At 42.5% G+C, this 13454-nt stretch overlaps 1 protein-coding gene across 1 annotated transcript; it reads right to left on the reverse strand.

Moving 5' to 3' along the window:
- Positions 1–47: 47 nt before the first annotated feature.
- MTF1 (metal regulatory transcription factor 1) lies at positions 48–13014 on the reverse strand. The gene is made up of 10 exons (XM_009955055.2): positions 12572–13014; positions 7595–7833; positions 7045–7176; positions 6441–6514; positions 5769–5902; positions 4873–4950; positions 3724–3826; positions 2593–3149; positions 1615–1681; positions 48–594 (listed from the first exon to the last, which is right to left on the reverse strand). Exons 1-10 carry the CDS (start codon positions 12983–12985, stop codon positions 206–208), a joined length of 2187 nt encoding a protein of 728 aa, XP_009953357.1. The 5' UTR covers positions 12986–13014; the 3' UTR covers positions 48–205.
- Between the last annotated feature and the right edge of the window lie 440 nt (positions 13015–13454).

The raw sequence follows: 13454 nt of genomic DNA on the forward strand, positions 1-13454 counted from the left end.
CTTTTTTTTTTTTTTTTTTTACCTTTTCTTTTTTTAGATAGACTCTCAAAGATGGATGTACCTGGGACGTGACTAAGATGACATCTGTGAAGCAGAAATAAGCCACAAAACTTCCAAAGAGGAAGGAAAAAGCATCGATCCTTCAGTTTCTGCTTCTAAGGAGAAGGGTTTTACCCTCCAGGTGCAAAGGAAATCTGGAACATCTTCACTTAGAGAAGCTGCTATTCAAACCAATTTCTTCCTCACCCTGCAGTAGTGCTTCGATTGGAATTATATTAGATGGGGTTTCAGGGCTTTGGAGGGACAGGAAGTCCGATACATCCATGGCACTTAACGTTTCAGTCTGTGAGTCTGAAGGGTTAACTATCTGACTGCTCTGCCCACATGAAGGAGAAGGGGAAGAGGAAGGAAAGGTCTGAGGCTGCAGCTGGGGAGCTGGCTGCTCCAAAGCTTTTGAATCAGGTGAGGAACATTCCTTCTTAACGGTGGCTTTGTCCTTGGCAGAGTCTCGGCAGGCACACTGACACTGGCAGGCCTCCTCCTGCTTTATAATAATGACAGGAACACTGAGACCAATCTGCTGAACAGGGTTTCCTGAAGGTGAAACAAAGACAAAACACAACAGAACTACATGATTTCACAGCAGGGAGAGACAAATCATCTTTGTTAAATTAGATTGTATGCACCTTGCAGCAGGGATTACGTGTGACTTTCAAGCACAATGAATACCTCTAGCAGATGATCAATAAGAAAAAAGTGGCAGTACTCTCTGTTGATGAGCAACCTGTTCAGGTTGAACCCAGGCACCAGAATTCTGATCTAATTTTTTTTTTTTTCTTTTTACACAGCACAGTATGTCTCTTCTCTGACAACTACGGTAACTTTTACAGCACAAAATCCAATAAAGGGTGGCATTGAAATGCCCCAGTCCCCATGCACCAACCTGTGAAGATGATGATACAACATTACACCAGTAACTCTACTCCTTGACACCAACACAGGTATTTTCCTGTTCATTTTCTCTAGACTGATTTCCTCTCCCATCTGGCTTCTCGTGCTTCCTCCTCACTCTTCCTATGCTGCTCTACTTGCCTAGCTTCCCTTCTTTTTTAAAATTTAAGTTTTAAACTTACCTGATCTCTCTTGACTCTGGTTCATCTTTGCAATGTAACACCACCGTGTAGGAAGCAGAACTTCTACAGTTGTGTATCATTTTGATGAAGCTTGCAGATAGTGCTTACCAAAAACAATTGCTGGAGAACTGCTTAAGTTTACTTACTTCATGTCTTCATTTAGAAGAACAAAACCCAAGTTACCGCCTTGCGTTTCTGTCTTTATTCTTATATTTAAGTTCCATTAATATACCATTACGAATCCTGGATCTGATTTGTGAACCTGGTTATTTCACAAGTTGTTGGAGGAACTATTACAAGACAGATGTCAGCACAAACCTAGGAGTCTACAGCAGACTGCACTTAACCTCAGGAAGGCAAAAAAATGAAAGGATTTTCTTCAATATTTCTACAAGCAATAAAATCACCACAAGTGCTGGTCAAGGTAACAGTACTACAAACAAACAGAGAAAGAGAAAAACAAGTTCAGTGTCAAGCTTACCTGTGTTGCCAGCTACTGGTAACGCAGTGGTAAAAAAAACCTTCTCTACTACTTTCGGAACTTGTGGCTTTAAAGAAAAAAAAAAGAAAAAAAAAAAGAAAAAAAAAAAAAGAAAAGGAAAAAAGTGTGAGTTGATTCCAATCAGATCAAACTCTAGACAGCTGCAATCAAAAGAAACAGCTATACACATATTCCAAAGAGAACTCACAGGAGAACTAATGAAGGATTATACTGTTTAGCTTCATTCTGGGCAGTGTTCTGGCTATCCCAAAACTCAGAGTATTATTCAATAGTCCTAAAGGTGGGAGTAATCACCCTCTGCACTACATGCTTGTTAACGCCGCTTGTGGTTTTTGACCACGCAATGAATGAATTCTTAAAAACTGCTACGCTTGCTCATACTGCTTGTACCTGCAGCCATTCACTCCTGACCATTTGCAACTGAGAAAGCCTAAAAGGTGGCAACAGTATTCTTAAAGCTAAAACACTTGAAGTCTCAGCTATCCAGATTTACTGGAGAACCAGAAACATCCCATTTTCCCAGAAAACTTTTCATTATCTTTATCAGGCTAAATTAGGAAAAGATGGAGATCACAAAATGCCTAAACACAAACTTTAGTGTTTAGTCTTTTGTGCTTCTACTTGTCAAAAGTAATAGATTAAAACCCACGTGGTGTACTGTCCTGGATAAAGCAAGCCAATACGTGCTGTGAGAAGTTCATCACTGGGCAAAAGAAGAAAGCAAGATTTTTCTGCACCCTGGATTTCTCTACCTATTTTCTATTTATTTCTCTGTCTATTTTAGGGTCTGCATTAGTGAGATGTTTATACAACTCAACATGATAAGCATTATGCCATACCGCACCCTGGTTTGTATCTTACAGTTACGGGTTCGAGCCCCTTCCTTTTCAAAAGCAAGGACTCCAGGAGGAAGAGAGATGGTTCAAGCTCTTTCAAAGCCATGCTGGACATACTAACCATTTGTTCTTGGCTTTGTGGAGAACCAGTGGCACCATTTAAGATCCATTGTAAGTTCTGCTCTCCCATGACAATGCTGGACTGCAGAATAGCAGTGCTCTGAGAAGGAGTAATTGTTATAGTTGGATTACTGGTCAGAACAGAGTTCGCACCGACAGGCACAGTCTGAACTACAGCTGGCAGAGGCTCAGTGGCACTTGATGCTGTTGGAGCAGATGCCCCAGCAACCACTGAAAGTCCTTGCACAATGGGCTGTGGTGGTGTCTGAGTATGCTGCAGGAAGTCGGGGTGACTGGCTGCAAACTGTGTGCTGTGAGGAACAGGCACTTCTGGGGATTGTAAAACAGTTGCAGGATTTCCAAATGCAGCTTGCTGTGAGCTGGTTCCTATGGAGGAGGGAGCAGCAGGTGCTGCTGAGGCTTGTAGTGCTGAATGCGAAGGCTCAGAGATGCCAAGCTGCAGTACAAGTGGAAGAGACAACGATGCCGAGTCTCCTGCAGAAGGCGGAACAGCAGTGACCGAGTCTGCATCGCCATTAAACCCTTCAATCAAGGCAGCTGTCAAAAGAAACGAAGGAAAAATATAAATACATCCGTTTTCCTAAGATCTGAATAAAGTACTTTTTCAATGAACTTATCAGCTAGCTGATGGATTGTTGCCATGTAAAGCATTATCACTTTCACATCTTCAGACTAGCGCTCAAGAACAAATGACACGAGACAGTGAAATCCAAAAGTAGGTCCAAATTCAGAAAGCTGGTAACACCAAAGACTACATACAAACTAATCAGCCTCATTAGCTCTCTCTGAGAAGCCTTTTTATCAGCCAGTTTGTGCAGCTACATCAAGAGAGGAAACTTGAAAACAACGCTTATGTGCAAAGTCCAAAAGCATCAACATCAGCACTGTACAACAACACGCTGTAAATACTCGGTCAGCTCCCCGTCGCTCTCTGTGAACACAATGCATTTCAACACAAAAGAATTTCAACCCTGAAGTTAAAGTTGTTTCCTACTTAAGAGTTATGTGGGGCAGTAAGCTTCAGGCTGAGATGCTGAATTAAGCACGTGCACATAGAGGGGGAAAACTGCCACAAAGCTCTCTCTTAAAACAGTGCAGATACAATTTGTACCTGTCTGCTGAGAGTCGTCCTGATTTGCAGTGTGATCTGGGCTCTGAAACATCGACTCAAAGATGCTTGCTGGTGAGATTGTGCTAAGGTCTTGTCCATGGGTCTGGCAAACAGAAAACAAAGAGAAAGACATCAGTCCAGGTTATATCTCAGGTCTCCGCAAACTTTGCACAAATACCAGTCAAACAGTGTATGGATGTCAGAAATACCTCTCCAATTAACCAGCCACCTTCAGGGAAGGCAACATATTTCACTCACCTAGTGTAAAATGACACTTAGTTTTTATTACCCACAATAAAATTTACCAACATAATGAGAACATCCTTACAAAAAATAAATAAGTCCTTCAAAAGCAAAATATATTCTTCTGCATCCACACTTTGTTTAACCCTTTTTTCTTGTAATACTCTGTTAGAAACAGAAACAGACACTATTTGTTCTTGGCCACTTGTGAAACCTTTTCTGGAGCAGAAACAAAACAGCTCCGCTTAGATCATACCCTGGACTATGCACTACTGTCACCCACACTACTCTAGGAACAGAATATATTAAAAATCTGTATACTGCTTCCACATCGAAACACAAAAGAATGACATGGTCTCATCAGTATATAATTTTCCTCTATGTAAAATTTAAGCTCAGTCAACAGTTACCAATAAGCAAGAACATTATTACAGTAAAATCAGATGCAGAGCCTTTAAAAACAGGTTGAATTAAGCACTGCGTGTTTTGGAGGAAAATACCTCTCTTTCACTCAGTTATTCTGCTTTTAGACAGAAATACTTCTTTTTCGTTCCAACATTTCAAAAAGGACAGCAATAGCATGTTGTATTTACAAGCTCAATAGAGTAAGAAACACACAGTTTTGTCAGGAGAGTGCCCGCTGCAAACCGCCATGAGACACACAAAAAAAGCAGCATGCGGTACATCTAAACCAATTCTATCCAACGTCACTTATTCTGTGAAAGAGTACGTATCCTCCACTAGCAAAATGAAAGCCTAAAGTAGAGCATGCTGGAGGCCTCAACAAGTGAAACAGAAGCCATACATATCTGGTCTGCTGTGCTCTGGTGCACAGGACAAGCACATTGCCAGAAAAAAAAGCAAAACTCAAATTACAGGTGCGGCAATTCCAGGACAGTAACTCACTGGATTAGAGTTCTCCCGCAAATCTGAATCTGTTGATATGAGGCTTAAGTCACTCAAACAAAGTGAGTGGCTTGTATCCTGTAAAGAATAAAAAAGAAATGGGGTTATATATTAAAAAAAAATAGTGTCAGAAATGTTTTAAGTTACTTTTTTAGAGTCCATACAATTCAGCCTATGCATAAAATTTTTTTAACCTATATGCGATCCAAGTCTCATTCTAAAAATCAAAGAGGCAATATTACTAAATGAAGGATAGTTAGTAGCTATCAAGGATCCTTAACACCTTCCACATTACTTCAAAAAAAATTAAATAACCTAGAATTTTAAATTAGCCAGCCACAAATCAGCCTACAGTAAATAATTCAACCTTAGCATTTAGTATTTATTTTACTTCACACACTTATTACAGAGCATTGATTAAAACCTAAGAATCTACAAGGAAAGCACGATAATATATATAATTGCCTATGAACTTGCATCAGTACGAGGCACACTCGTCAAAGCAGCCGTAGCCCAAGTGTTGCTTTTAATGTGATTAAAATTAATAGACAAATTTAGATGAGCTTTTCTAAACAGAACTGGGCAATTAAATGCCACACTAGAAGCCTCAGCAGTACTGACCCTGCTGTTTATCATCAGCACACTGTAAACACAGCCTATGAGAATAAACCCTACACTGTCAGCTTGAATGCCAGAACTTGAATTCTTGGTTCAAAAGAGGCACCATGGGTTTCCTCACGGTAGACTGGGCACCAAGTAGTTATGATTCCCTTTGAAAACCCCAGCCTTAAATGTTACCCTTTTAGAACAAGCCACAGACCAAGTAATTTATTCCCCAAAGTATGGTTTTATCTCCACCTAACATAGGAGCATTATTAGGAAGAAGTGCTACTAACCTCAGACATATTGTTGTTGGGAAGTGCATTATAGGAATGTCCTTTCTCATGACCTTTCATGTGACTCTTGAGACTATACTGTGTACTAAAAGTCTTTTCACAGCCATTACTGGGACAGAAGAAGGGTTTCTCCCCTACAGGCAGCACAAAACACACATAAACTTACAAACATTAGATAAGACATATACTTTTAAAGCCCCTAGGAGGTAGTAATATTTTATGTAAACAAGATTGTTTAAAGCCACTTGACACACTCAGCATTCTTTGTAGTCCTGCAGATAAAAGCTCCCATTTTACCACGTGAACTGACACAAGAACCAAACATTTACTTTTTATGGATCAGTACTGATACATTTGTGGCATGTGTTCATGAAAACCAAGACCTGTCAAGCACAAACAGAAGTGCATAAATGGAATATTGGGGATTGCCCCAACCCAGGTGCAGGAGTTTGTGTTTGGCCCTGTTAAACTTCATGAGGTTCACATGGGTGCACTCCTCCAGCCTGTCCAGGTCCCCCCGGATGGCATCCCTTCCCTCAAGCGTATCAACTGCTCCACTCAGCTTGGTGTCACCCACAGATTATATGCAAGTATAAATACATATTAGCATTCTGAGAGTTAGTATAATCTGAACAAGCTCAATTAAAGAAAAAACAAACCCTTGGGACTTACCAGTATGAGTCCTAACATGTGTTTTAAGGTGGTGGCTTGCAGCAAAAGCCTTTCCACAGCCGTCATGCTCACACCTGAATGAGGCATCACAGAAGAGTTACCATCAGGCTTCCTTGATGCATTAGCTACCTTAGATCATGCTTTGCAATAGTCCCAGGACACCGAAAAGGAGGCCTAACGCTAGTCTGTGTTAGTAATCAGGTATCTCCCAACAGCTGCCACGCAGCTACACAGACAGTAGCAGGGCTCTGAACAGGGCTTTAAAATCCAAGCATGAAGCCAGCAGTGGGGAGGGGTACTCCTTCATGGAATAAACATTGCATCACAGCAGAAAAGCAGCAACATGTTTTAAAAACATGCTCATCGTGGCATACATTTATGTTTAAAAAAATAGCTCAACTAGTCTCATCCTTGAAGACAGTCATTTCACCCACTTCCACAGGCAACTGAGGGAGCTCTGCAACAAACATGCTCGACTGCTGGCTGCCTTTGCTTTTTCCTCATGAGAACAGCTTTTCCTTCAGGACAGGAACAGCCACCTTTTGGCACAGGCGGCCCATTACCTCAGTCCCACAGAAGCAAGAGCTACCATCCAGCAACTTACCGAAATGGCTTTTCTCCTGTGTGTGTCCGAATGTGCTTCCTCAGGTCACTGTGCGTTGTGAAGTATTTACTGCAGCCTTCTGATTCACAGTTAAATGTTTTCCCTGTGTGAAGCCTCTGATGTGCTTTCAACCTAAGAAGCATGCCAAAAAACCCCTCTTATGGCTTGTAGAATGAGACAGCCCCTACCTGAGGCAAGCAAGCCATTCATTCAAATGTGCAGGGCAGGATCAAAGGCTTAACATATTCTGAATTGGGTAACTAGCTTATGAAAGTAACTGATATCACTTCTGAAGTCCTCAAGCAAATCAGAAAATTCCTTGTGTTTGTGCACCGTCTTCAATACTACTGTAACATAAACAAGCTAAGTATGTCATCATAGGTTCTGTCATCCTACTCTTGGTATAGCATTTCCACATTTGGGGGGGTTATAGTCATATCTGTACCTGGAAGAAGCGTAACAATTGTATTCAGACACAAACAAAAAGTAGATGCAGCCTGCAAAACAGCCACAGCCACATCTACAAGAGAAACAGGCAGAGCCTTCCTACCTGTACAGTGTATTGAATGCCTTTTCACAGCCCTGCACATCGCATTCAAACGGCTTTTCCTTAGTGTGCACTCGAACGTGGATTTTGAGGCTGTAGGAGGTAAGAAAGGCCTTGCCGCAGCCTTCTTGATTGCAGACAAAAGTGTATTCCCCACGATGGGTCTTTTGGTGAGTGCGCAGGTTTCCGGCAGTGCTATAGGTGCGTGGACAGCCCTCAAAGGTGCACTGGTATCTCTTAACCTAAGAGACAAAATGCTGCATACTTAATAATTTTTAAGCATTTCTGGAATCCAGATAGGGTAAAACTGCAGTTAAACAACAAAGACAACAGAATAGATTTTGACCCCAAAGGCAGAAAAAAAAAAAAAAAGAAAAATTATTGCCATTTAATTATCAGATTACTTAATATTTCTGCTGCACTAATGTGAGGAAGGAGTGGCACACATTGGAAGGCCAGCACAGGCTGACCTTATAAAAGAACAGCAATCTAACAGAAGAGGGGGAAAAAGGAAAAACATAATTCAATTCAAATTCCAGCTAAAAAATCTGATTAAAAAGTTGGAAAGGATGCTGAGGCTATCAAACCTACCGCTATTCCTATATGCAGCACCTGCATTTCACTCAGGTGCCTCTAGCAGAGCTACTGATACACGGACAAGGGAAAATGTACTTTCACAACCTGACCCTCAAAAGCACTGCCCTGTGGGCCAAATTCCCACTAACTGCTTAGATGACAGCTACCATTTTCCCCGTGTCCTATGGTCTAACCAACAGTCCATTTGTTACTTCATTTTACCTCAGAAGCAGCCTTCACTGTGCTTTGTTCTCCTCCGTGCTTACCGACCCAGTCAATGCGCAAATCAAACACAATGTGATGAACCAAACAAGGTGCTTTACACCAAAAGGCAAGCGTCACAGGTTTCTCAGCCAGCTATCTAGATCACCAGGAAACAATTGCACGTTGATCTAGATTTGGTAGCCTTCCCAGCTTCTGCACCAGGCAGAAAGAGACCGTGTAGAAGCTTCCAGCACGCAAGTCCTAACGCTTAATTAAATCTCATTCTCTCTTGTGAAGTAGAAGGAATAAGCCATCTGATATGCTCAAATAAATTTATCTTCAGCATTAGTTATCAGACAAACAGCTTTCATTTGACTAATGCAATTAAGAAACCTCAACATCTAAAAGCAACTACAGAGCCCAAGAGAAGAGTTGATTGTTGACAGGCAAGAGGCAGAAGAGCATTCCAAAAGATGTTGATTTGGAAGCATTTCGAAAGGCAACGCAAACTCACAACAGAGGAGCAGGAACTTGCAGATTTACTATTCCAACAGCTAGTCAGGAAGATGACATAGCAGGACATAAGCCAGCAGCTTTCCTCCTTCCCAAGGCACAAAGCACCCATCCCACAGCACCTGGTATTATTGCTTAGAAAAGGCTGCAGTCCGCCTTCAAAAAACCAGATACTGAACTGGGGTTGGCCCCAGGAGAGCCAAATGAGCCTGTACATCACCGGTGTGTAACGCCTACGGGTTTGTACCATCTCATGACTCAACAACCGTTCTTTTTTCCTTTATACACACCCATCAGAAAAGAGCATTTGATAGTCACAGTTCTTTACTGCCATGGCTTGGAAGCTGAGAACAGAGAAGCATGGGATGCCTCAACCTATTGTCAGGCAAGTATAAAAATCACTTTATTTGAAGTCATGCTCCTCTCAGAATAACGGGAATTTAGGTAGGTGTGTTAAGAAGGGGTAAAACCAAAACCACATTGTTCTTGGTGTGCCAAGCAGTGGAAGCGGTACACTACACCAAAACCAGCCGCTAATGTCTGCATCTGATTCTCCCTTGATTTTGAACAAGACAGTAAAAAGAGGAAAGATGAAAGACATCATTAAAATTTGTTCAATTTAAACATGCTATCTTGATGATATGACTGGCAGTAACTTAAGAGGAAGAGATTTTAGAGGTTCTTCACATTTTTATCTAGTCACTTTGCATTATTAGAAGCACCGTACAGAGAAGGAAACAGTAATTTCACTGTAAAGCAACTTGCCCTTAATTTATAGTTCAAATCCAGTAAAAGTTATCAATAAATATCCAAGCATTACAACACAATTACAAGGCAATTAAGAAGTTTGGTTGTGTTGAGTCAGCCCAAACACAAGAGCATAGACCGGTATCACACAGACCTGTGTGACATAAAGCACATTTTATTAGACTAGAAGGGGTACACGATCTTCACGAGGGATCATCAGATTCAGCATAATTCACGTATCCGTACTGAAGTAAACATTCCCTGTCAGAGTTTTAAGGCAGCTGGAAATGCACATTTTACATACTGCATTACAGGACATTCCCCACAGAATCTCCCATTACGCACAAGCAATTTGACACAGGCATGAACTACCTAAAAATCGAGGGACAAGCCTGTTAAGCTTTCTAGATGTTTACATTTAGGTCTAGAAAGTGAAAGAAAGCAGAATATTAATTATAGATTAAGGATTTGGTTCCTCGCTGCCAACGCACATATTTAAAGGAAGGAGGCAGTAACACTTTCAGTTTAACAGCCTCAACTATGACAAAGGCCTTGCAGGGCTCCCCCTTTTCTCAAAGCCTGAATCTTTAATTCACGAATTATTCTGAGGACACTGCAGACAGAAGTAACACTACCATCATGTTCTAAGCAAAATAAAACTTCCTGCAAAGCAGCAAAGCATTTAATTCTCCTTTCACATTAGGAACATTAGCACATCAAATAAGCACTGATTACACACACAAAATTACGTGGGTATTGACCATGAAAGGCTCGCAGTTACAGCAGCAGGTACTCAAGACTATTGCCAGAAGCAACCAATAACAACAAAGAAACATGGCAGCAACAGGAAAACCCACAGATGGCCAGGATACAGCACGTACAGAAACAAGTTGCTTTGAAGACAAAGGCTGTGGCTGCATCACACATGCTTTCTGCAGAGGACAGTGTGCTCCCTCCCAGGGAGATGCACCAGAGGGAAGCCAGAGGAGTCTTAATTAAGCATTTACCTTAGAGGTAGGAACTAACTGGCCAATAACCAACAAGACTGGCAAAAGCGGCACCTGACACTGTGCCAAAGTCTACTTAAAATGCTCAGTTTGCCTTAATCTCATCTTGAGTTTATGAGATTCCCCTTAAATTGATGATTTTTTTTTTATGCCATCATTGAACAAAAAAAATTATTTAATTCAAAATACAAGACTAAATCACATTTATTCTTACAAAAAGAATTACAGTGGGAGACAAATAATAACAAAAGGAAGTTCAAGTAATCAATGAAGTGTAACCCCCCCCTTTTGCTTCATAAATACCTAAGACCAAACTGGTTTGAAGTCTTAAATTTTCAGGTATCTCAAGTGTTAGAAGTGCTACAGATGTACTGGAAGTACCAAAGAACTGGACTGCTGACTTTTCCAGACTAGTCAAACATTCAGGGGGGTTAGAGCTTTGACAAGATGGAAGCGTGTCACGGACGCTTAGGGCTTATTTCCACCACACTCAAATTATAGTTGAACTCCCCCCCCCAAAAAAATTTAACTCAAGAGATGGAAAGTAAACTCAGATAAAGGGTTTCATTAGGAAATTCCAGGTCTTTTTAAGAGGCCTTTTTTAAAAAGGAGGGGTGAAGAAATAAAATCAGTTAATTGCATGTGCAGACACCAACATCTGTTCAGCTAGTACACACCGCTCTCTGACACTGCAGGCTGTACGCCTGTCATCCTACACAAAGAAAAGAAAGTACTGATATGACTGACATACAAAAGTTAAATATTTTAGCAGCTAAGAGGTAGGATACAGCAGCTGCTAATACAAATAACTGAGCAAAAGGAGTTCCTTAGACTTAAAGGGGCTTATTGAACAAACCTCAATCCAGAAATTTCATAGTCACAGAGCTGACCTCCTACAGCCCCATTTCCTCACTGTGAGCGAGCATTCCCTGCTGATCTAAATTATTCAGAGCGTGCAAACCCAGCTTCCTTTCTCAGCAAGGGCTCATTTCTGCAATTCTCTCTTACACTGAGTATCAGTTACAGAAGTAGTTGGTGCTACTATCACCAATACTAGCACAGACGCTCCCTTATGTAACGCAGGAGGGCCAAAAAAGGAGCACAAAGTTGTCACCCTGTCGGTATTTCAGTCAACTACACACAGCTTTTGAGCCTAAAAAGCAAGAATCCCACGTCGGTCTGTACAAGCCCTCACCACTTAGTATGCAGATAGGATTCATTAGGAAAACAGAATTAAAAGTCATTGCCATTTTAAATATGTAAGCTGACTTAAGCTTTCAAAATACAGCAGATGGTAGTCTAAAGCTTCCCTTATTTTCTTCTCACAGTTTCCCTGTGAGTGACACGACAAAACTCCAAGTAATTTTAAGTTTGTCACCTTCAGTTTCACGCTTTACCTACTGCCAACAGTGGGGAATTTAACGTGGAACTTGGATGTGCTTTTCTCAAGAATGTCATTAACCACAGAATAACAGAGTTCATCTTCTTTTTAGTTATCTCTGAACACGGGAAATAATTGCCCAACCAACAGAAAAATAAAAGACCGCTAAGATCACATACAAACACATTCTCAGTACTGCATTCTCCTGCTGTCTGTTGTGTTACCGCACGTCAAAAAGCACTTCCTGGCTACTCCACAAGCAAGCAGCAGGATATTAGAGCGAAAATTGATGACACTGGCAGCTTTGCTGCTGACCCACTAAGTGACTGTGGGATACAGTTGTGCCTACCAGCACAAAGCATCGCTATCACTAAAAGAACAGCGGATTTAATGAGTGTAATTCACTATACAATGACCTTTAAGAACTGGGGAAATGTCTGTCTGCCTCCTGGCAAACAGCTTTAGAAAAACACATTTTCAAAGCATTTAAGGTCACCAGGTGAAATGCACTCACAATAAACACAAAATTTAGAACCACATCTAGCCACTTACTTCTTTGAGCTTGGTTTCTGGGCATTCGGACTGCAAAGTAAGTGTTGCTCCTTCGATATTTCTTGGCATAGGAGTTGAACCAGGATTTATTGTTAGATGAATTTGATCTGGAGAAATAATGTGTTGCACATAACCCTGGGACATTCCTTCATGATCTGCTATTAAATGAAATCCTTCTTCATGACCCTCTGGTAAAAAAGGCAAGTGATCACCACACTGTCCTTCATCCTCATCATCTTCCAATACGCTGTGGTCCTGTTCTATTAGAACAGTTGTCCTGTCATAGACCGTCCCAGATGATGAAGAAACCAGCCCGTTTTTATCAGTAAACCTCATCATATTGTCATCTTGGGTTAAATCGTCGTCTTCTACTTCATAGTAGATAACGTTGCCTTCAGGGCTGTTCTCCCCCATGGCTCACCGCTTCTCAGTGCGATATTGTGAAGTTAGACCATAACGACTCATCTGTAACACAAGGACGGGCGGGCGGGGGGGGGGGGGGGGGGGGGGGGGGGGTGTCAGGCGGCTCTGCCCCTACCGGGCCGGGCCGGGCCCCGCTCCACTCGCAGGCACAGCGCCGCTCGGCCGGGCAGGGGCCGCGGCCGGGGCCGGGCAGCTGGCCAGGGGCCCTGGCCGCTCACCCAGCCCCGGGACGGGCGGTGGCGGAGGCGCCGGGCCCTGCGTCGCGGTCCCCGCCCCGCGGGCCAGGGAAGGCGTCCCCTCCCCGAGCGCGGCGCTCCCCCCACCGGGGCGGGCCCTGCGGAGAGCCGCTGCCGGGGCCTGCGCGGGGACCGCCCCGCCCCCCAGCCCAGGCACCGAGATGCGGCCCCTTAGCCCTCCAGCCAGCCCCGCCGCGCTCACCGAGCTCCCGGCAACGGCGGCA

This window comes from Leptosomus discolor, chromosome Z (assembly GCF_034619465.1).
Source record: "Leptosomus discolor isolate bLepDis1 chromosome Z, bLepDis1.hap2, whole genome shotgun sequence".
NCBI lineage: Eukaryota > Metazoa > Chordata > Aves > Leptosomiformes > Leptosomidae > Leptosomus > Leptosomus discolor.

Coding starts and splice junctions, on each gene's coding strand:
- MTF1 (XM_009955055.2), bottom strand. CDS start 12,985: ATGGGGGAGAACAGCCCTGAAGGCAACGTTATCTACTATGAAGTAGAA. Junction 7,834..12,571: donor CAGAAACCAAGCTCAAAGAA/GTAAGTGGCTAG, acceptor TTTGTCTCTTAG/GTTAAGAGATACCAGTGCAC. Junction 6,515..7,044: donor ACAGGAGAAAAGCCATTTCG/GTAAGTTGCTGG, acceptor TGCCTCATTCAG/GTGTGAGCATGACGGCTGTG.